This window comes from Diceros bicornis, chromosome 25, assembly GCF_020826845.1.
Source record: "Diceros bicornis minor isolate mBicDic1 chromosome 25, mDicBic1.mat.cur, whole genome shotgun sequence".
NCBI lineage: Eukaryota > Metazoa > Chordata > Mammalia > Perissodactyla > Rhinocerotidae > Diceros > Diceros bicornis.
The window spans coordinates 14295064-14315637 of record NC_080764.1 but is presented as its reverse complement, the minus strand read 5'-3'; the positions used below and the strand labels follow the sequence as shown (position 1 = coordinate 14315637).

Below are 20574 nucleotides of genomic sequence, written 5' to 3'. Positions count from 1 at the left end.
GGACAGTAATTTCTGTTTGAGAAAGTTTAATACTTAATGCTGGAACATGAAAAACTGGCTACATTACATATCTGGCCTACTCTTATTTCTACATGAGACCTGACCTTACAGCCCCTTCATTTCCTATGGAAAGCCCTTTGAGCAAGCAGTTCTCCAATTTATCTTTAAAATAATCCAGTTCATTTAATTTCTTTACTTCATTGTGGCTCTCTTCTCTTGACCAAATCCATTCTTCATTCTACTTCTTCAGGAAGTAGAGAAATGCTGTTTTATGTTTCTTAATCTTATTTATAAATCATTATTGGTAATACTTCTTTTTCTGTTTTCAATTTAGGCATATCTGTGCATTGTATTTTATCTGACTTGTGCAATTAAGTCTTATTTCGTTTATTTTAAATGTAACTTTTATGAGTTTCCCTTGTTACTCAAATTCATCTTTTCTTTCACAAAAGTTATGTACTTCGGTATTACTCATACCTACCTGAAGGGATTGGCAATGTCTCCTTGAAATGTCCTTCAGCATTTCTAAATCCCGTTATAGTAATGAAGGCAAAATAAAATTTAAATAAATGACCAATCAGATCAACTTTTAAACACTTCGCTAACTGGATGAAAACATTTTCGATACATTTAGTATATAATCTTTAAATTTCCTGCAGGAATTGTGACATTGCCTGTCCTTAAAGTATTTGAAGAACTTTACCTTAGACTGCAGTTTATGGCTTGTCATCTTCAAAGTAAAAATGGACATGTAAACTTGAATGCCAAAAAAATAATTTTAGCAAATTCAAGACAATATTTAGGCATTTAAGTTATAGTAATTCTTTAGTGAAAATCTTAATCAAAAACTTCATCACTAGTGGACAAATGATCACTCTTCCTTGTTTTCACCTAGCCTTTAAGAAAGGCTTGATAGCGCTGAAAGCTGTCATATGGCCAACTAATATGTGTACCTACTTTTACACTGCTATGATTTTGAGCAAATTCATATAGCCCAACAAAATGCATACAGAACAATTATGCTCTGAAGATCTTTAATGTCCCTGTAGTGTTATCATCATTTCTGTTTAAATTGTAATACAATAGATTTTAGCTATCACCAATCCAAATGGTAGGATTTTGTGGTCTCGAATGTGTGGTGTAATCTCTCTTCCTCTGCATCCTACTTGATCTGTGCATTTTGTAACCATGGCTGAACCTGTCCCTCTGACTTGATGTCGGTTTTTACCCTGTCTCAGTGTTGTCAGTCCTGTTGGCATTTCAGAAATTCTCATTAATTTTGAAGTATATTTTTATATGGGAGCTATTTTAAATACTTCCCCAAACGACAACTTAAATTCGTGAATCAAATCAGATTAAGCCTAGCGCACTTCCTGCAGTTTCAACCCCAATATGTTTACAAACAGGATGAGGAGGTGACGAGACACTCCTCTATTTCTTGCTGCCCTTCCAGTCTGCCCTTGGATCACTACGCATTTCCACCCAGAAGGTTGCTTCTCCACAGTGATTTCACATTACAGGAGGGTTTTCCTTCTTTGTTTCTCAGACCTGGTCCTGTAGACGGGAAGGAGCCTGGACACAGTGGCACATTCTCAAAGGCCCTGCAGGACCACCATGGCTTATGATGACTCCGTGAAGAAAGAAGGTATGACCCCTTAATCTGAGAAGCATTCCAAAGGGGGTGTCCTCTTCAATCCCTGCCGCCCATGGACATAGAGACCAGGACTGGCCATCACAGCCTGGACTCCCAGAGCACTGTTAAGCCTCCTCATCATCCCCAGCCTGGGCCTGTGGAAACGAAAACCAGGACAGGGTTCCAACACAAGAGTCTGAAATATAAGTCTTTGTAGTCTCTCAGGGTGATTCCCTGCAGCACTCGTGGTCCTCGCCAGCTCCAGTGTGCAGGAGTCTGGGGCTGGGAATCACATATTGGACTCCCAGAGCAGCACAACACGTGAATCCTTACTCTTTTCAGCCTTACCTCTGCAAGTCTGTGTCCACCTGCCAAATCACAACTAAGAAACCATGTCTGAGGATGCACATTGGGCCTTTGCGTAGCGTGGAAGCATTGTTTCTTCAGGTTTGATTCTTGTATTTGCAGCCAAATCATCAAGGAATATTCTTGTCCCCTTGGATCTAGTCCTGTATTCCAGTGGACTTACTGAAACATTATTTTAATTTGGAAATGGAGGGACTGTTGCATTACATATGTGGTGATTTGGTTGTTAACTTACTTGACTTTCTCATTTCCTCTCCCAAATGAACCTGTGCCTCTCAGATTGCTTTGATGGTGATCACGGCTTTGAAGACATAGGATTAGCAGCTGGCCGAAGCCAACGAGAAAAGAAACGTTCTTACAAAGATTTTTTAAGGGAAGAGGAAGAAATCGCTGCACAGGTCAGGAATTCTTCCAAGAAGAAGTTAAAGGTAAATTCTAAACATTTGAATTAGGAAAGTTTTAAACTATTTCATATTTCCTAATATTTAAAGAAAAAAGTTTCTTTTAAAAACTTTTCAAAAAAAATAAACATCATTCACATCTATTTGTATTATTTCCTATGTTTTTCTTTGTTTTCTGAAGTCAGAAATCATCAAAAAACAGGATTGGTTCCAAACTGCTTTTGCCTCATCGTCTTATTCATTGATCAATTCTTCTTCCTCTTTAATTCCAGGATAGTGAATATTACTTCTTGGGGACGGACACGCACAAGAAGAAAAGGAAGCACTCCTCTGATGATTACTACTATGGAGGTAAGGATGGGAAAGGGCAACAGGTGGGATAAACACATCACTGGTTCTTGGAGTCGGGGTAGGGGAAAGGGATCCAGATGTTGCTGACTCAGTGGCCTATTTAACAGGACAGTGGTTCTTGTTCTGAGTGCCGATAAACCAGTGTGAAGGAGGAGAGAGGTGGAGGGCTGGTATTTTGGAGGATTCAGCATAGAAGAACAGTCTTCATTTGTGATACACCAGGTACCAGGTTCCTTCTCCCCCCAATCATCCACTTATCTTGTGCCCATTGTTATCTAGCATCCCTTTTGCCATATGTCGTCCTGGGCCTTCTGGCCTGCACCTGTGGGTTATTTCTCAATCCAGTGCGTATCCACTCACAAGACCAGTTTTTCTTAGCTATATTATGCACATAGCTGATGAGACTAACTCTTTACTAGAATGGGTTTGTCCTGAACACAGAAACAAATGATACTCTGTCTGCAGCGTAATCTAAATTGTAACTACTCGTAATCCCACAGTTACAGTCCATTCTTCTGGGTATGGTCTCTTTGGTTGCTTGTGAAGACTCAGTGAAGAAAACGACTTCAGTGGCAAGAACTGTCTCCAGGGTCAGAGGCAGAATCCACCAAGCCAAGAAGCACCTGAGCATCATGTCTGAGTGTTAGGAGTCAGCTGAAGGGCCTCCCCTCAAATCATTCCTGTTAGTCTTTTCCTCATGTTAGTTGGGTGTTTTGGTGAGAGAGGAAACTTGTTGGAAGTCGCTTTGTCATATGGACATTACTTCTCTTGATTATTTCTAGATATTTCGTCTTTGGAATCGTCACAGAAGAAAAAGAAAAAGTCCAGCCCGCAGCCTGCTGATACAGCTATGGACCTGTTGAAAGCTATCACTTCTCCACTGGCAACAGGCTCCAAGCCCTCCAAAAAGACAGGGGAAAAATCTGCTAGTTCTTCAAGCCATTCAGAGAGTAAAAAGGAACACCACAGGAAGAAAGGGAGTGGGAGCAGTGGGGAACTCACTCTGGAGGATGGTAGTTCCCACAAATCCAAAAAAATGAAACCGCTCTACGTGAGCACAGAGACACTGAGGCTTCGTGAGCCTGATGGCTTGAAGATGAAACTCATTCTCTCGCCAAAGGAGAAGGGCAGCGGCTCGGTTGATGAGGAGTCTTTTCAGTACCCCTCTCAACAGGCGGCTGTGAAAAAATCCTCTAAGAAATCAGCTCGGGATGAGCAAGGTGCTTTACTCCTAGGACACGAGTTACAGAGCTTTTTGAAAACAGCCCGGAAGAAGCACAAGTCATCCTCAGACCCACACTCGTCTCCTGGCCCTGAAGGGTGTGGGTCTGACGCCTCCCAGTTCCCAGAATCCCACAGTGCTAACCTGGATCTTTCAGGGCTTGAACCTATTCTAGTAGAGTCAGACTCATCCTCTGGTGGGGAGCTAGAGGCCGGGGAGTTAGTGATAGATGATTCTTACCGGGAAGTCAAGAAGAAAAAGAAGTCCAAGAAGAGCAAAAAGAAGAAGGACAAGGAGAAGCATAAAGAGAAGCGGCACTCCAAGTCCAAGAGAAGTTCAGGACTTGGTGCTGCGGCAGTGGGAGAGGGCGCAGTGACCCCTGGCCCCCCTCCCAGCATCCCGTACACTGGCGCAGCTGCCCCTCCCCCCCCACTTCCGGGCCTCCACGCAGATGGGCACAGTGAGAAAAAAAAGAAAAAGGAGGAGAAGGACAAGGAGAGAGAGAGAGGAGAAAAGGTAAAACATTTCTTAAGTGTGGTGGGGGATCAGGGAGGAAGCAGGTTTTTCCTTGATAATAGTAAGTGGACTTGGAATTAAGCCACTGAGGTGAACCACTGGGAGTGTAGCAAGGTAAGGGGATGGTTGGAGTGACATCAAGTATGAAGCGCTACCAGTGGCCCAGTCTGTCTGGTACAAATAGGAGCAATCGTTAAGTGTTCATGGGTTTTCTTAATACAGTTGTTCTTCCATTGTGCCAAACACAGGTGTGGGAATACCGTGGCTTATTCTGACTGGTACTTAGAATTCATAGAAGGAGCCCACCCCAGCTTCTTTCACTTGGCAGCACTGTCTGCCTGGGACAGTTGAGAGATATGAAAAGGCATTCTATGAGTTCATTTTGAAAAATAGATTTTCAAAATTAGGAGATTAGAGAATAATAACAAAGTTAACAATGTGCTAATGGCTTTCCACTAACTGGTGTTGGCTACTTTCTGGTATTCTTTTTAGTGTCAAATGTGTATTCTTTCACGTTTGAGAGCTTACTGTTTGCTGAGCCCAATGCTATAAAACGTCAAGAGGTGCAAAGATGAGCAGGACATAGTTCTGGACCTTAGGGAGCTCACTGTCGAGATAGGAATGAGAAATCAGCCACTTGGGTTTGATTTGTTTCTCACAACTCAAGAAATTTTCTAGCAGTTGTGCTTTAGGAGCTGATGACTGTGTCATTAAAGGTTTCCTTTAAAAAATAAACATTTTTTCCCCTGTTATCAAAGTAATATATTATTTTTGTAGAAATATAGAAATTCAAAATAGTAAGAAGAAAAAAGCAGTCACAGTTTGCCACTTAAGGACAGCCATTTTCTTCCTTTGTTTATAGTTCTACAAAGTGAAATGTCAGATAAAATCTGAAAGAAAAGCTACTAAGAAAGAGAAAATCAGATATATTAAGAATTTGGGAATGGCAGTTTTATTTCAATCTGTAATTGAGTTGCAAGTTGTTTTCTCCAGTGCAAAGAGTGCCTTTTAAGAAAGTATGTGCGTTTCAGAAAGAAAAAATAAAACTACCTTCTGAGCCAGAATCAATGTGAGAATAAAGAACTGGATAGTCAAATACCAGGTCAGGTTTTATTTGTTCGTTTATTTGAAAATTGCTTTGTGAAATAGTATATATTCTTTGTAAGATTCTGTTCATCCTAGGAATTTTCAGTGATACATGACAGTGCCATAAGCTAATCTCACAGTGCTGAATGTGGGAGGGCAGAGTGGTCAGAGAAAGCTTGAAAAAGAAAAAGGATTTCAGTGGGAGGGAATGCATGAAGGGAGGCAGAGAGATGTTTAGGAACTCCAGTCCTGTGTTTCTAACTGCCTGGTGCATATTTCTACTTGTATGCGTTGGGTACCTCAGACCCAGGTGTCACTAATTGAGCTCATTGTCCAGACCCCCCAAACCTACATCTCCTCCTCCATCTCCTTCTATATTCGCCCTGTCCGACCAGTCAACCTCAACTCAGGACTGTATGCATATCGTTTTTCTCAACAGTTTATTATGAAATTTTTCAAACAAAAAGCATTGAAAGAATTGTACAGTGAACACCACATGCAACCCACTGAGATTCTACAGTTAATATTTTCCTATTTGCTTTATCATTACATCTATCCATCCATGCATCTTATCTTTTTTAATGTATTTCAAAGTAAGTGGTAGATACTATACACTTCATCCCTATACACTCCAGCTTGCACATCATTAACTTAAGCTCAATATTTGTTTTCAGGGTTTTTTTAGGTAAATTTACATATGATAAAATGCACAAATGTTAAGCATACTGTTTGATGAGTGTTGATAAATGCACACACCTGTGTGACCAAATATCTATCAAGATAGAGACATTACCATCATCCCACAGAGCTCTCACACCTCTTCCCAGGCCCACCCCTAGAGCCAACCACTGTTGTGATTTTTTTCCAACTTTATGGTTCACTTTTGGTTTGTTTTGTTTTGTTTTTTTGCTGAGGAAGATTCACCCTGGGCTAATATTTGTGCCAGTCTTCCTCCATTTTTTATGTGGGTCACCACCACAGTGTGGCTGACAAGTCATGTAGGTTCGCGCCTGGAATCTGAACCTGCAAACCCAGACCGCCAAAGCGGAGCACGCCAAACTCAACCACTACACCACGGGGCCGGCCCCATTAGGGTTCGCTTTTACATTTCCCTCTTCCCTGCTCCCCTCTGACTATTTCCACTCAAATGTTAGGCTGATAGTCTTCCTCCTCAATAACTTCCACGCCTTTATGTCCTCCATTACCACTGCCGCTATCTTGGGCCTCATCCCTCCCTGTAATGTAATAAATGGCCTCCTTTCTGTTTCTTCTCCCACACAATTAATCTTACACGTTGATGCCAGAATGCTCTTAAGTACCACATCGATGATGACAGTCCTCTGTTCAGCGTCTTCAGTGGGTCCTCACTGCCTCTGTGTTAGACTGTAAGCCCCTGGAGGCCCAGGATCGTGTCTGTCTTGCTCTCCACTCTATCCCTAGTACCTAACCCGCACTCTGCCCTGTTGTAGGTGGTCAGTAAATACTTGTTGAATGAGTAAGTATCAAAAGTCCAAACTCTGGGCGAAGCATTCGTAATTGTCTGCGATTTAGCCCTAAACCTCCCTTTGCAGCTTTACCTCTTCTTAAAGAGGTAAAGATCTACGTACACTGTGTGGAAGCTAAACTTGTTTCCCACACATCCTCGCCTCCAGTCCTCTGCTCATTCTTTGCAGCGACCTTCTTCCCTTTCTCATGTATGGAAGCTCCGCCTGCCCTTCAGGACCTAGACAAATGCCACCTCTTCTAACATCCTGACACTCCAGTCAGACAGAATTCACTTCTGAGCTCCCCCAGCACCTGCTCGCTCTCTCACATTGCACTCGTTTTCTTCCTTATGTTGGAGTTCTCTTTGTACATATTCCATTTCCCCTAGTAAAGATTATAAGCTCCTTCTGGGTGTTTTAGCTCCTTAGGGACTGTTTTAGTCACCTTAATATTACCTTCAGCTCCCCAGTGTCCTTGGTAAGCATTTCGTGATGTATGTCAAATGAATGAATATATGGATGAAAACATGGTATTGAAAAGGTAGGTTGGGAGCAAATTGTAGAGAATTTTCAGTGCCAAAATAAAGGATTTGGCAGTGGGCACTTTGGAGTTATGAGCAGAGTTTAGATGTGCTCTAAATGATAACTTAAGGAAACAATGATGGAGCTGTACCAGGTGGATGAGACTGAGGAGAGCCTTGTGACCCAGGAGGTTATTATAGTCCAGGGTCAGTAATGCCTGAGAGAAATAGAGTGGAAGAGACGGAATCAGGAGACTCGGAAGGAAAAACTGACAAGAGCTGGCAACAGGGCTTGGATCTGGGGAGCCAGAAACATAAATGAGTATAAAGATGTCCCTTAACGTTTTGAATCCGGGTGCCTTGGAAAATAAAATTATAATCTCCTCAAGGGTAGGGACTTATTTATAATTCCCCCATGTGGCTAGCAATTGATAGTGAGAAGTGAATTTTAGTTTATGGCAAAAACCTTATTATGTATCAGTATGTGATTCTGGTTGTCCAAAAAACTTGAAATAGTCATACTCTGAATTTAATCATTTATTTATCCAGCAAATATTTATGGAACATATATCTTGTTTTTTAAACCTCACCTGTGCATAAAAATTTGCTATGGAGCTGTAAGAAATAACCTTTCCTGGATTTTGTTTCAGTATAAAAAAGAGCTATCTAAATGTCTACCTAGAGATAGAAAGGAATGCTTCAGGAATAGTGTTCCCTCCTCCTGCAGTGAGCAGAGACTGGAGAGCCAGCTGCGAGAAATGCTGATGGCCCCTGTGCGCACTTTCTGCGTTAGATTCTATGACCGGGATGGTAATAAAAATAGAGAAGCAAGAAGAACAGCTGGTGTGGGAGAAGAAGAAAAGTTCAGATTTTAGAGTGTAAGTAAGCATCAGGAGATCCAGCATAGCTAAGTGGTTAAGAGAGGGGGCTCTGGAGCCAGACCACTTGGGTTCAAATCCTGGTTCTACCACTTATAAGCTATGTGATGTTGGACAGGTTGCATAACTTCTCCATCTGTAAGTTAGGGATATTAATAGACCTGTTTAATAGGGTTGTTAAGGATTAAATGAGGTAATAAACGTAAAAGTGTTTAGGGCCTCCATGTACCAAGGCCTTCTGGGGTGCCACAGCAAACTCACGGGCACCACTGGATGTTTTAAATATATTACATTTTCAAAAGAAACAGCAGTACTTGACATCTGTCAGATAGCTTATGAACTGCTAGCTCAAAGTAATTCACAGTTTCAACATCTTAATCATGTTACATTCCTTTCAATAATGCTGTATCTTTTTGCAGCTAAGTTTTCTGTGATTGCTGTGATAAAAAGCAAGTACCATATGAAACCCAGGTTGGCACCGTGAACCAAGAAAGTTTGGGAGTCTTGGCTTTGCACAATGCTCAGCACATTAGTGAGCATTCAGTAAATGTTAGTTTTTAATCATCATCTCGGGAGAATTTCCAGAGAGCAGTGGAATTGCAAGAGCTAGAATTCAGTAGAATAGTTGAAACTAGGGTTGAAAATTGGGTGTTCATGTGCAAGAAATGAGATATGTGAGTGGATGAGAGGGAATGAGCCCAGAGGAGAATCTTGACTGACATTAGGGCACTGAAAAAGGAAGAGGGGGCAATTGTGTTGGAGGAGAAACCAGACAGGGTCAGTGTCACAGAAATGAGGGGACAGACAGTTTCAGGAATAGACTAATCTCATGGTAGAGAGGCCAAGGGGTTCAAGTGTGATGGGGAAGCATGGAAGCCAGATGGGCAGAGTTCATGGAAGAATGAGAAGCAAAGGCAGCAGGGTGGAACTCTTATTGGAGAATTTTGACTGAGACGTAACATTTTCAGTGTTGGGTTTTGTTTTGGGAGTGGTTTTTGGTTTTTTTATTTCTTTGCTTGTTTGTTTGTTGTGAATCCTGCTTCCTAAGGAGGAGTAGAGAATCGTACGGTAATATCTTGATGATTTCCCCTAAAGATCATCCCATGGGAGTGGAAGTTCTCTGTTTATATTGGAGGAGCAGGATACGGTAACATACCGTACTTTTGGTTTTACTAAATCAGTAAAAGCCCATTCACTACCGCTCAAAATAATATCTGTGATGTTGCCACTTCAGAGGCATGCCTTCAGTTATCTCTATGTTTCCAGAATATTCACATTCTTCTAAGCAACCTAGGGCTGGGCCGGGTAGCCTGGTGCCTGGCACACTGAGGCGTTGTCGTTGATCTACTAATAAACTAAATTCTGAGATATAGCTAGACTTGTGATGGGATTACATAAATTCTCTGGTATAACTGAAATTGAGTAACAACCATCCATTGAGTGCTGGCTACCTGCCAGGCTCTCCTAAGCATTTTATATAACGTAGCCGTCTTGACTGATAGGTATCTTGAGCCCCTTTTGATGGAGGAAGAAGCTGAGAAGAAAAGACATGAAGCCAAAATTTTAATACAGGCTTCTTTAACCCCTAGCCTATACCACATGCCTTTCTAAAACTTTGAGAGATGGTTACCTAGTGCCATAATACACCCTTGGCAAAGCTAAAAGTGGGTTCTGGGTTAAAGGAAACCGACAGAGTGAGCTGGTGTCTGAGGTTTGTCCTATTGAGCTGTAGAGATGTTGTTTTTAAATGCAAGAGGCGGAGTGTAGTGCACTGGCTGAAAGCTTGGACTCGAGTTCGGCAGGCTTGGTTTCTTGTTCCAGTCTGCTGATTACCAGCTTTGTTCTCTTGAGACTGCTTCCTCGCTTCTCTGCTCGTTTGTGAAATGGGGTTATTTAGACTAAATTAGGTGCTACATGTAACACGCTTAGCACAGGGTGTGGCTGAGTGAACAGCTGCTGTTACAATTACTGTCGCTTTCATCTTAAGTTCTTCAAAAGGATAAATATACTTGAAAACATCTTTTTAAAACTGGGTTTTCAACCACTCATTTCACATATTAGACTAAGCAAGGAGACTAGGCTTTTGTGGTTTTGTTTTTGTTTGTTTTTGCTTTTTAATACAACCACCGCCTTTTAGGAAGCAAACTTCACAGTTATCTCACTTATTTGGGAAACAGTTAAGAACCAGAAAGAAAACAGGGTCTCTAGGGAGCAAAAGCAGATGTTATAAAGCAAGTTTCCTACAGCTCATTGGGGCGCTCATGGGCGCTGGGGGAAGGAGCATTGGCTGGAGATGACTCACGTGACCTCTGTGACCCTGTTCTTCCTAGAATAGTGAACTAGTATCCAGCCTACCTCTACAAGGGTGTTGTGAAAATCAGATGAGTTGAGGCAAATGGATACACTCTCTGCCCTTTTCACACACAGTTCTGAGACATCATTCATTCACTACATATTTACTCTGCACTTACATTGCCAGGTGCTATGGATACAAGGATGAATACGATAGTGTTGGCTCTCAAAGAGCTTTGGGTGTAGTAAGAGAGGTTGGCAAGTATTCAGTGTGTTGAACCTCAACAGAGGCGTGCACAGAGTGCTGAGGGAGTACAAGGAAAGCCTGGGGTGTCAGAGATGGTTTCCCTGGAGGAGGTATCATCTGAACCAAATCTTAAGGCCAAATAGGAATTATCAGGTGAAAATGAGGGGTAGGCATTTCAGTCAGGGAATGAAGACTGCATGTGAAGGCACAGGTCCGAGAGGGTCTGGGATGTTCAGAAACCTCAAGGAGTCCATGTGACTGATGTGAAGCCAGCAGGAGGTTAAAAGTCACCATAGAGAAGGCAGGAAGAATTGCTGCTAGACCTGCCTTCCGGGGAGGGGGCAGTAGAGCTGAGTAAGAATTAGTAAATTACAATAATAATAGCTGTATTCATAGAGTTTTTAATAAGTTCCAAGCACTGCACTGAGTTTTTTATTTATAGTATATCAGTAAATTTTTACAGGAACCCAATGATGTGTAGGTGTTATCATCACCATTTCACAGAAATAAGCTCAAAGAAGTGAAGTCACCTGCCCCAGGACATAACACCTGGTTAGTGGCAAAACAGGAATTTGAACCCAGGTTTTTCTGATTGCAGGATCCATGCTCTTTCCACTATACAGAAAGAGTGTTTAAATTACATTCAGGGCCGGCCCCGTGGCTTAGCGGTTAAGTGCGCACGCTCTGCTACTGGCGGCCTGGGTTCGGATCCTGGGTGCACACCGACACACTGCTTGTCCAGCCATGCTGAGGCAGCATCCCACATACAGCAACTAGAAGGATGTGCAATTGTGACATACAACTATCTACTGGGGTTTTGGGGGAAAAAAAGGAGGAGGATTGGCAATAGATGTTAGCTCAGAGCCGGTCTTCCTCAGCAAAAAGAGGAGGATTAGCATGGATATTAGCTCAGGGCTGATCTTCCTCACAAAAAAAATAAGTAAATAAATTACATTCAGTGGTGTATTATGAGAGATAGTGGAACTATAGAGTGCATTTTACAAAGATTTCCATTCAGAATGGTTAAAATAAAAGCTTTGGTATAAAAACCTTCCTTCTCTGGCACCCTTTCCTTTAGCCAGCAGATTTCGGGATCTCAGGCAGGTGAGCTCAGAAGAGTGTCAGATGGTATAGTACTTCTGAGTATGGGCTCTGAAGCCAGACTGAGTTCAGGTGCTGGCCCTGCCACTCCCTAGTTCTATGGCTCGATCTCAGTTTCCTCATCTTTAAAATGGCAGTGAGGGTGGAACTTACCTCATAGGGTTGTTATGAGGTTTAGGTGAGTTTCTGCAGGTATAGCTTTTATAAGTGTCTCCTATGTAGTATTAATATCAATGAGGGGATTAGGTTCCTGTCATCAGCAGAAGAAAGCCAAGTTTTATTTTTAAGATTCCTAAGTTATTTTGCCTTAACCCCCAGATGTTTTATCTTTTAAAATACGTTCTTAAACTAAAGTCATGAATGGACTTGAAGAGGGATTTTCACCAGATTCTGAGAGTTGTATGACCGAAAAGAGTTAAGCGTGACTGCTCTATAAAGAGCATCTAGAAGTTGCTCTTTGAAAGGTCTTGATACTGTAACATATGTCATGGAACATTTAAAAGGAGGTTCTGCTGTAAAATTACAATGTTGTGAGTTATACTTAGTAAGTGGACTTGTTGCAAATCATTTGCTACTAATAATAAAGTATCCAAGTTTTTAAAATATTAACATTTTATTAAAGGGAAGTCCACGGTATTCCAGATGTAACCACTGTTATTCACTTGCAATACTGTATGTTTTCTTGCATGAGAAAGTCTAGAGTGGGAATACTGGCCTTGCATTTAGAATCATGTGGAAATGTTTTGTACGTACAGTCATGCACCACATAACAACGTTTCAGTCAAGAATGGACTGCATGTACAATGGTGGGCCCGTAAAACTAGTGCCGTATAGCCTAGGTGTGTAGGAGGCTATACCATTTAGGTTTGTGTAGTATGCTCTATGATGTTTGCACAACAAAATTGCCTAATAACATATGTCTCAGAATGTATCCCTGTTGTTAAGAGATTCATGACTATATAGAGATCACCCATTATTTGTGTATTTCTAGCTACTAATTTAGAAATATGTCTGTGCCCTGGAAAATTTTAACCCTTAAGTTTGGATTTCAAACTTTAGATCCACAAGACGGGAGTTGCATCTTGCACAATGGTTATGTTCTAAGGTTAGCACATAAGGTGAAAATTGTATGTAGTCAGAGTTTCCCTTGAAAATTCCTTAGAAAGGCTCCACGATGAAGGCTGACAGATTCTGAGTCCAGCAGAATGTCAACCCAGTGCAGCTGGATTTTTCTGTCTTCAGCACCAGATGCAGTCATTGGAATATGTTCATGAGCCGTGATTCTATTGTTTTTAAATTATGTTAGCAACAAACATCGGAATCACACTTGGGTGGTGAGTCGCACACACTGAGATATATAGGAACTATCTGGAGAAAGCAGATTTATGCTGTCACACTTGCTCCAAGGAATAGATTCTTAGAGTGGAATCACCTGGAATAATCAATCCATAGTGTGTGCTCGCTTTCGCATATGCACTCATATTCTCTCTCTCTCCCTCTTTCCCTCTCTCTCTCTAATGGCCAAATATAAAACTTAAGTAAACTTGTGTATATGTGAAGTGTGTGTAGTGCCACTCCATTGTATTATTGGTCCAAATAAAGGGAGATTTGAAAGGAGGAAGCCTTGGTGAGAACACTTAAAACATTTTGGGATATGAAGCTGCTACTAAATTAATAAAGGAGATACAGCACCCAGAGCTCCCTTCTGTAACATCTCTAAACAGGACTCGTGTCACCCAAAGAATAGTAAAAATTAGACCTTTCCTATTTAAATGAAATGTTAAAGTACAGGCCATGCTGCTATTTTCTTTGCCTGTTTTAGGTCAAGTAATTTCACCCTATCCTCCTTCACAAAAATTTCTATTTTTAAAAAAGCTTGCATTGGCTTTTTGGATATCACAACTTCTATTTTGAACAAAACAGAGGGAATAGAAAAGAACTCATAGTAGTTTTCTATTGTAGCATAACAAATTATCACTAACTTAGCGGTTTAAAACAACACCCATTTGATGTCTCACAGTTCTGTAGATCAGAAGTCCACGTAGGGCTCAACCCGGTTTCTGCTCAGGCTCTCAGAGGGCTGACTCAGGGTGTCGCCAGAGGTCCTCTTCCAGGTTCAACTGAGGCTAGAGGTCCCCTTCCAGGTTAGTGGCAGCTCATTCAGGTTGGTGGTAGCATTCAGTTCCTTGTAGAACTCACGGCAATTTGTTTTCTTCAAGTTCAAGGCCAGTAGGAGAGTGTCTGCTGTTGCGTCTTGTCTCTTTTAAGGGCTCACCTGATAAGGCCAGGCCCACTCAGGGTAATCTCCTTTTTGATTAACTCAGATTCAGCTTGCTGGGGACCTTAATTACATCTGCAGAATCCCTTTTGCCATGTAATGTAACGTCCTCGTGGGAGTGATATCCCATCATATTCACACTCAAGGGGAGGGCATTAGGCAGGGCATGGAAACCAGAGGTGGAAATCTTGGAGCCATCTTAGAATTCTGCCTACCACAGAAATATTATTGTTGAGTACCTACTCAAGTGCCAAACACTGTTGGATTAATTCCCACCTTTGAATAAAATGGTATTATCCAAGTGTTACTTTCAGGGAAATGAAGTAATTTGTGCAACTAGTAAACAGTATGGTCAGGATTCTAACCCAGATCTGTTGGCCTCCAGAGCCCAGGCTCTTTCCATTTTGCCACACTTTCTCTGATAAAGCCTGTCACTTCCCCTCATTTCCAATTTATCTGCTTTTCTCCAACCCCACCGTCTTGGCAGTCGGCCATCCTCCTCTTCCCCGCACTGCAGCCCCTGCTTGGTGTTCCTGCCTTTGCTCTTGTTCTTCTCCAGGCCGTTCTCCACGGTCCTGAAGTGCAACCTGACCATGTAACTCCTGCTTAAAATTCTTGGATCACTTCTTTCGGGTAGAGTCCATACTTGTTAATACAGGTTACAAGACCTCCATCTGTGGGCCCTGCCTGCTTCTCCAGCATCATCTCGCACCTCTCTCTTTGATGAGTGTTAACACACGTTCCCTCTGCCCAGAACACTCTTGACCACTCTTCATCTGGCTAATTCTGCCCAGCTTTCAGGTCTGGATTAAATGTCACTTCCTCCAGAGCTTTTCTCTGACTCCCTAATTAGGTGGGGTGCTCCCATTACATGTTCCTATAGCATCAAGTACTTTCCCTAGAACATCTTGCATTTTATTATGATGACATATTTATCTGTCTTATCTGGTAAATTATGTATCTGATTCTTGGCTATATTCCCAATGTCTGGCACAAAGTGGATACTCTAATAAATATTTATTAATAAATGAATGGCAGAGTACTTTGATAGGTTTCTTTTTTCTGTTACCTTTGAAACCTTTCCCTTTTATTCTCTGCTTCTCCCTTGCCATGGAAGTACTTTTAATATCACATATCAGAAGAGCTGTCCATTTCTCATGTGTTTTATTCAGGATCAAATAATTAGTATAAGGTGAAGCTGGGAAAAGATGGTGGGCCTTTAAACTTTAAATTTCATGTGCTTTCCACTATTTTGTGCTGCATAACTGCCTTAGAATAAGATCTGGGGCTTGAGCTCATCCTCTTAACTACTCACAATACCCAGTACAGGTACTCCCTAAATGCCGGTTTATTTTCTACGGAATTGAATAAAGTCCTTTATAAGAGGAACCCCTTTCTTTGGATCTCATATATTGGCCAAGAGTTGTGATTAATTTCGGAAAGATAGTTTTGATTTGATGTGACAGCTGTAGATAGGCTTGTGGAATAGGGAGCATTAACCTTTTACAGTATTATCTCATGTTTGAGAAAACATTGTTAAAACTCCTTGCAAGTTTTATAATATGGCCAAATGAGCTGTGAAATCCCTCAAGCACATACTCTTTCTAATCTTCTCAGTATTTAGCAGTGAGATTGATTCTTCAGTTGAGAAAGATTTGGCTATGTATAGACTTCCATGCATTATTCTTTCATCATGTACTCTAGTAAATGTCAGGCCTATGGATAAGCTATTTTAAAAGATTAGTTTAAAATTTTGGAGCTAAATTTGTAACAAACATACCACAATTTTTATATCCAAAGAAGTGCCATCTCATTCAAAGCAGTTACTTCGGAAGGTGTTCCAGGAATGTTTCCATTCCTCAAAAGGGTTTCAGAATTCCTTTTGCAATTAAAGTCAGAGCCATCATACAAGTTTTTTTGTTGTTATCAGTCTTGGCCAGTCTTTGGCCTTTGAGGGTAGTTATTTTATGAAAACAACATTAAGAACTAAGTCAGGTGAACCAAGTGTGTGATCAGGCTTAGTTTAAAACAAGATGCAGCTCTGACGTCATGAGAGACAACTGTGTTGTTTGTTGGTTTGGTTTTGGTCATAAAATCTGACTCTTAAAGCAAATAGAAGTTCTCAGTAGCTTTTGGAGCACCAAACGTTTGTGTCATTATAATTACTGCGGCACAGAAAGGACTGTCTTGGGAGGAGATGGACTGTTCATCATATTGTGATATTTACCAATGAGGTTTTAAATGAAAACCATACTGAAAACACCTCAGTTTACTGGATAAAGGTTATAAAGGAGTGATCTTTTCTTTTTAAATAGTAACCTTTTCTGTAAGGAAGCAACATATTTTCTTTCTTTCACCCGTAATGCATAGTCCTGGAGGTCAGGCTACCTGGGTTATAGTCATTCTGGTGTTATAACTAGCTTAGTTGTAAGACCCAGGCAAGTCACTATTTTTCTGAGTTTCCTTTTTCTCATCCTCAAAATGAGAGGTCTGGACAGATACTATCTAATGCATCTTTTCTGGTAGGAAAACTTAACTTTTTTTCCTTAGTCTGTGGATAGTTGTAAAATGGAATGCATAGTAATAATCTTGTTTTATATATCCCTCACTGAATTGCCTTTAAAAGCATATTTGATTTTTTTTTTTTTTTTAAAGATTTTATTTATTTATTTTTCCCCCAAAGCCCCGGTAGATAGTTGTATGTCGTAGTTGCACATCCATTCTAGTTGCTGTATGTGGGACGCGGCCTCAGCATGGCCGGAGAAGCGGCGCGTCGGTGCCCGCCCGGGATCCGAACCCGGGCCGCCAGCAGCGGAGCGCGTGCACTTAACCGCTAAGCCACGGGGCCGGCCCCCATATTTGATTTTTGCTTCTCAAAAATCATGCATTGCTTTTAGAATTGTCATAATACAGTGAAGAATAACATGCTTCAAATAGTAGAAAGCAGTTTGTTGAAGTGGAAGTGGTTCATCTTACACTGACTACCAAAGAATTGTTTTCAGTTATTTATTTACTTCTCACCTTGGACCACAAGAATGTAAATAATACAATAATGATAAGCTACAAGTGACAGTAGAAGGAGGATCAGGGAAATTATAAGATTAGAAATCAAAACCAGAGGAACAAAAAGAACATAGATTTGGCTCTTGGTTTTCTGGCCCCAATGCTTAAAGGGAAATTATGTGGTTCTTATTGTCAAAGATGAGAAAAATGACATCCCAGGAGAGGTAAAGATTTCCTTAGCACTTAGTTCTGAAATAATATTTAACATGGGATTGTATATAGGAAGAATGAAGGGCTTTTCAAATAATTATCATGTAGCTGCAATAACCTGAAACATCTAAAAATAATTTAGCGGCATGTGGTTTTTACCTTCTAAGAGTAAAACTGATATTCATCTCTGAGTGATAAGTACAATGGATTAACAATTAATTATCCTATTTAGGAAAGCTGATTAGTAGTTTAGAACTCTTTATCTTTTTCTTTTCTATTTTGTTACGATGGATTCAGGGTCACTCAACTTGTGTTCTAATTAAGTCTTACCCTGTTCTATTTTTATGTGGTACTAGCCAAAAAAGAAGAACATGTCAGCCTACCAGGTGTTTTGTAAAGAGTATCGTGTGACCATTGTGGCTGACCATCCAGGTATAGGTAAGAACGTTTCTGATCTTGAGTTTTTTTACTTGCCATTTGTATCTCTGAAGCAGTGCAGTTAATTCAGTCAGTCAGCGGGCAACTTCTTCCCATGGTATTAAAGAACACAAACCTCATTTCTTTCCTCAGTTCTGCGAGTCAGTTCAGATTTTGTCTTCGTTCACCCCATCCATAAAAAAGATGAGCTTTTTATTTATACCTCTGAAACTGATAAAGTGGAAACTGAGTAAAATTAAATGGTACAAAGCACAGTACATAAATACGTGGTTGTGTATTTTCAAGAGTCTACAGCTGACCTTTTCCTTAAACTGCCCTTGGGTATGGAGTTATAGTGAGATGACTGATATCGTTCATATTTGTCTCTCTATTAGAACTTAGTGAGGTGAGAAAAACACCACACTGCAGACCTTGGGCAAGCACTTAACCTCTGCACATCTCCTTTGCCTATGGTGTAAAATAGCTTCCCGAACTTCTTATCCAGGTGGTTGTGAGGCACACCTGAAATACCGTGAGAGATGTGAGGGAGCTTTATGAAGCACGACCTTACTTTACAAGTGGAAGGGCAGCGTTACACCTCGGGAGGGTTGCTTCTGAGTTGTACTAGGGAAATTCTTTGGTTCTGAGCTCTCAGAAATTCAGTAAAAATCTAACATCTTTTATCAAATTCTACGTAACATGTCGTCTTTAATCTAAGTTGGTAAGCCCTATATTGTGGTACCAAATTCAAAGACACCAGAAAGATGCTTAAGAAAGAAATCCCTAGAGAGTAGATGTGTGAGAATTTGAGCCCACTCATGGCCACCAAAACAGCCCCTTCCCTCTAGAAAAGAATCCAGAAGAGCGATGGGGTTTGGTTTTCTGAAGGAATCTTGTGCTGTTTAAATCTGATTTTCAAAACCCTTTTTCCAGTTTTTGCTCTCGTCAATCTTCTGGGTTTTTTTGATAGTTAAACCTTTACTGCATTGGATTTTTTACTCTTTTATGCCAGATTTTGGGGAACTTAGTAAAAAACTGGCTGAGGTGTGGAAGCAATTGCCAGAAAAGGACAAACTGGTAAGTACACTTTCTTACAGACATGTTTTTTCATTGCTTATGCCTTCCCAAACGTGCAGTTCTCCTCTGACCACCCAGGCAAACAACACTGAAAACCGTGAAAGAAATTACAAATCAATGGAGAGTGGTTTAGCAGGGGACGTTAACACTGGTTGGTGCTGGTTTACTCTAGGTGAGGTGTTAGCTGCAGGAGGCTGTCTTTTTCTAACCTCATCTAGTTTTTTTGCAACAACCTTACATTTGAGCCAAAAGATGACCTAACTTGGGCAGTGATTAAGGTGTTAAAGGAGAATCTAAAGTCAGAGCCCTTTACTACAAACCCTTCCTCGTCAGCCATAGTCTGAGAACTGAGGAAAGTTATCCACTTAGTAGTCACTGCAAATAATAAAAACATGAGACTATGTTTACTAGGTAGCCAGGTTCCAGGTCATCATCCTCATCAACCACTACCAAATAATGTACCCTACTGTCAAGAAGCTAATAAGACAATGATAAATAGTCATATCTGAATCACTCATACTCACTTTCCAATTGGATGATATGAAGGGTCTAGAAATTAGAATTGCCATCTTGCTTTAAGGCACAGCTCATCTGGGTGAAACAACTAAAATATTTTCCACCCAGGTAGATTATCATTAGTTTCTGGTTTCTGTGTCAACGTTATTCTGCTATTGGTATTGCCAACCAGCAGGTTAGAAGAAATATTAAAACCACATGGACATTATGCTGAGCCAGATGTTTACCCCATGATTTTACCTTTCGACCTTAGAGTGATCTAAACATCAGCGCTGAGATCTGACCGTTAGCCCTGAGGAATGTTTGTGGGCTTCTCCTGAGATGTGACCGTAATCCCCATCTGAGGCCTGTTCAGTGACCCTCAGCATGAAAGTTAGCGTTAACCCTCTGTCTGCCCCTCCCCTGTTCCCTTTCTTCATTCTTCTCTTCCATGACTGCTTTCCCTTTTACTTTTGTGTCCTTTTTAATTTATTTTATTTTTCCCTGATCTGATTGCAGATTTGGAAGCAGAAAGCTCAGTATCTGCAACACAAACAGAACAAAGCGGAAGCTACCACTGTGAAGAGAAAAGCCTGCAGCTCAGAAGGGTCCGTGAAAGTAAAAGGTGAGGACTACATTCCTCTCTTGCTTTTAGTTCTTTTCCCTGGAGCACTGTCTATTTTTGCTTCCTTACTAAGAAACTGGGAGAGCAGCCTATATGAGGAGCAGATCTTGATACCCAGGTATTATTACTGAATATTATAGGTTGCAGAAAAAAATCTAGAAAACGTAAATCAGAAGTTAGCAGACGTTTTCTGTGAAGGGTCAGAGAGTAAATATCCTAGGCCTTGCAGGCCATGTGCATTTTCCCTCATGTAGTCTTCCTTGTTTTTTCTACAACCATTTAAAAATGTAAAACTTTTCTTAGCTTGCAGGCCATATAAAACAGGTCGTGGGCCAGATTTGGCCCACAGTCCGTAGTTTTGCTGATGCCTG

General features: G+C 41.0%; 1 protein-coding gene across 2 annotated transcripts in view; it reads left to right on the top strand.

The window, feature by feature from the left end:
• The window catches only part of HMGXB4 (HMG-box containing 4), a 31373-nt gene that overhangs the window by 3037 nt on the left and 7762 nt on the right, over positions 1–20574 (top strand). The window contains exons 2-8 of one of the 2 annotated variants that reach the window (XM_058568467.1): positions 1547–1645; positions 2279–2427; positions 2673–2751; positions 3534–4489; positions 17946–18027; positions 19019–19083; positions 20098–20203. In XM_058568467.1, coding sequence (XP_058424450.1) covers positions 1615–1645; positions 2279–2427; positions 2673–2751; positions 3534–4489; positions 17946–18027; positions 19019–19083; positions 20098–20203 — 1468 coding nt within the window. In that variant the 5' untranslated portion in view covers positions 1547–1614. Of the gene's footprint in view, positions 1–1546; positions 1646–2278; positions 2428–2672; positions 2752–2858; positions 2974–3533; positions 4490–17945; positions 18028–19018; positions 19084–20097; positions 20204–20574 lie in introns of those variants that run through there. The other variant, XM_058568469.1, reaches the window with a different exon arrangement.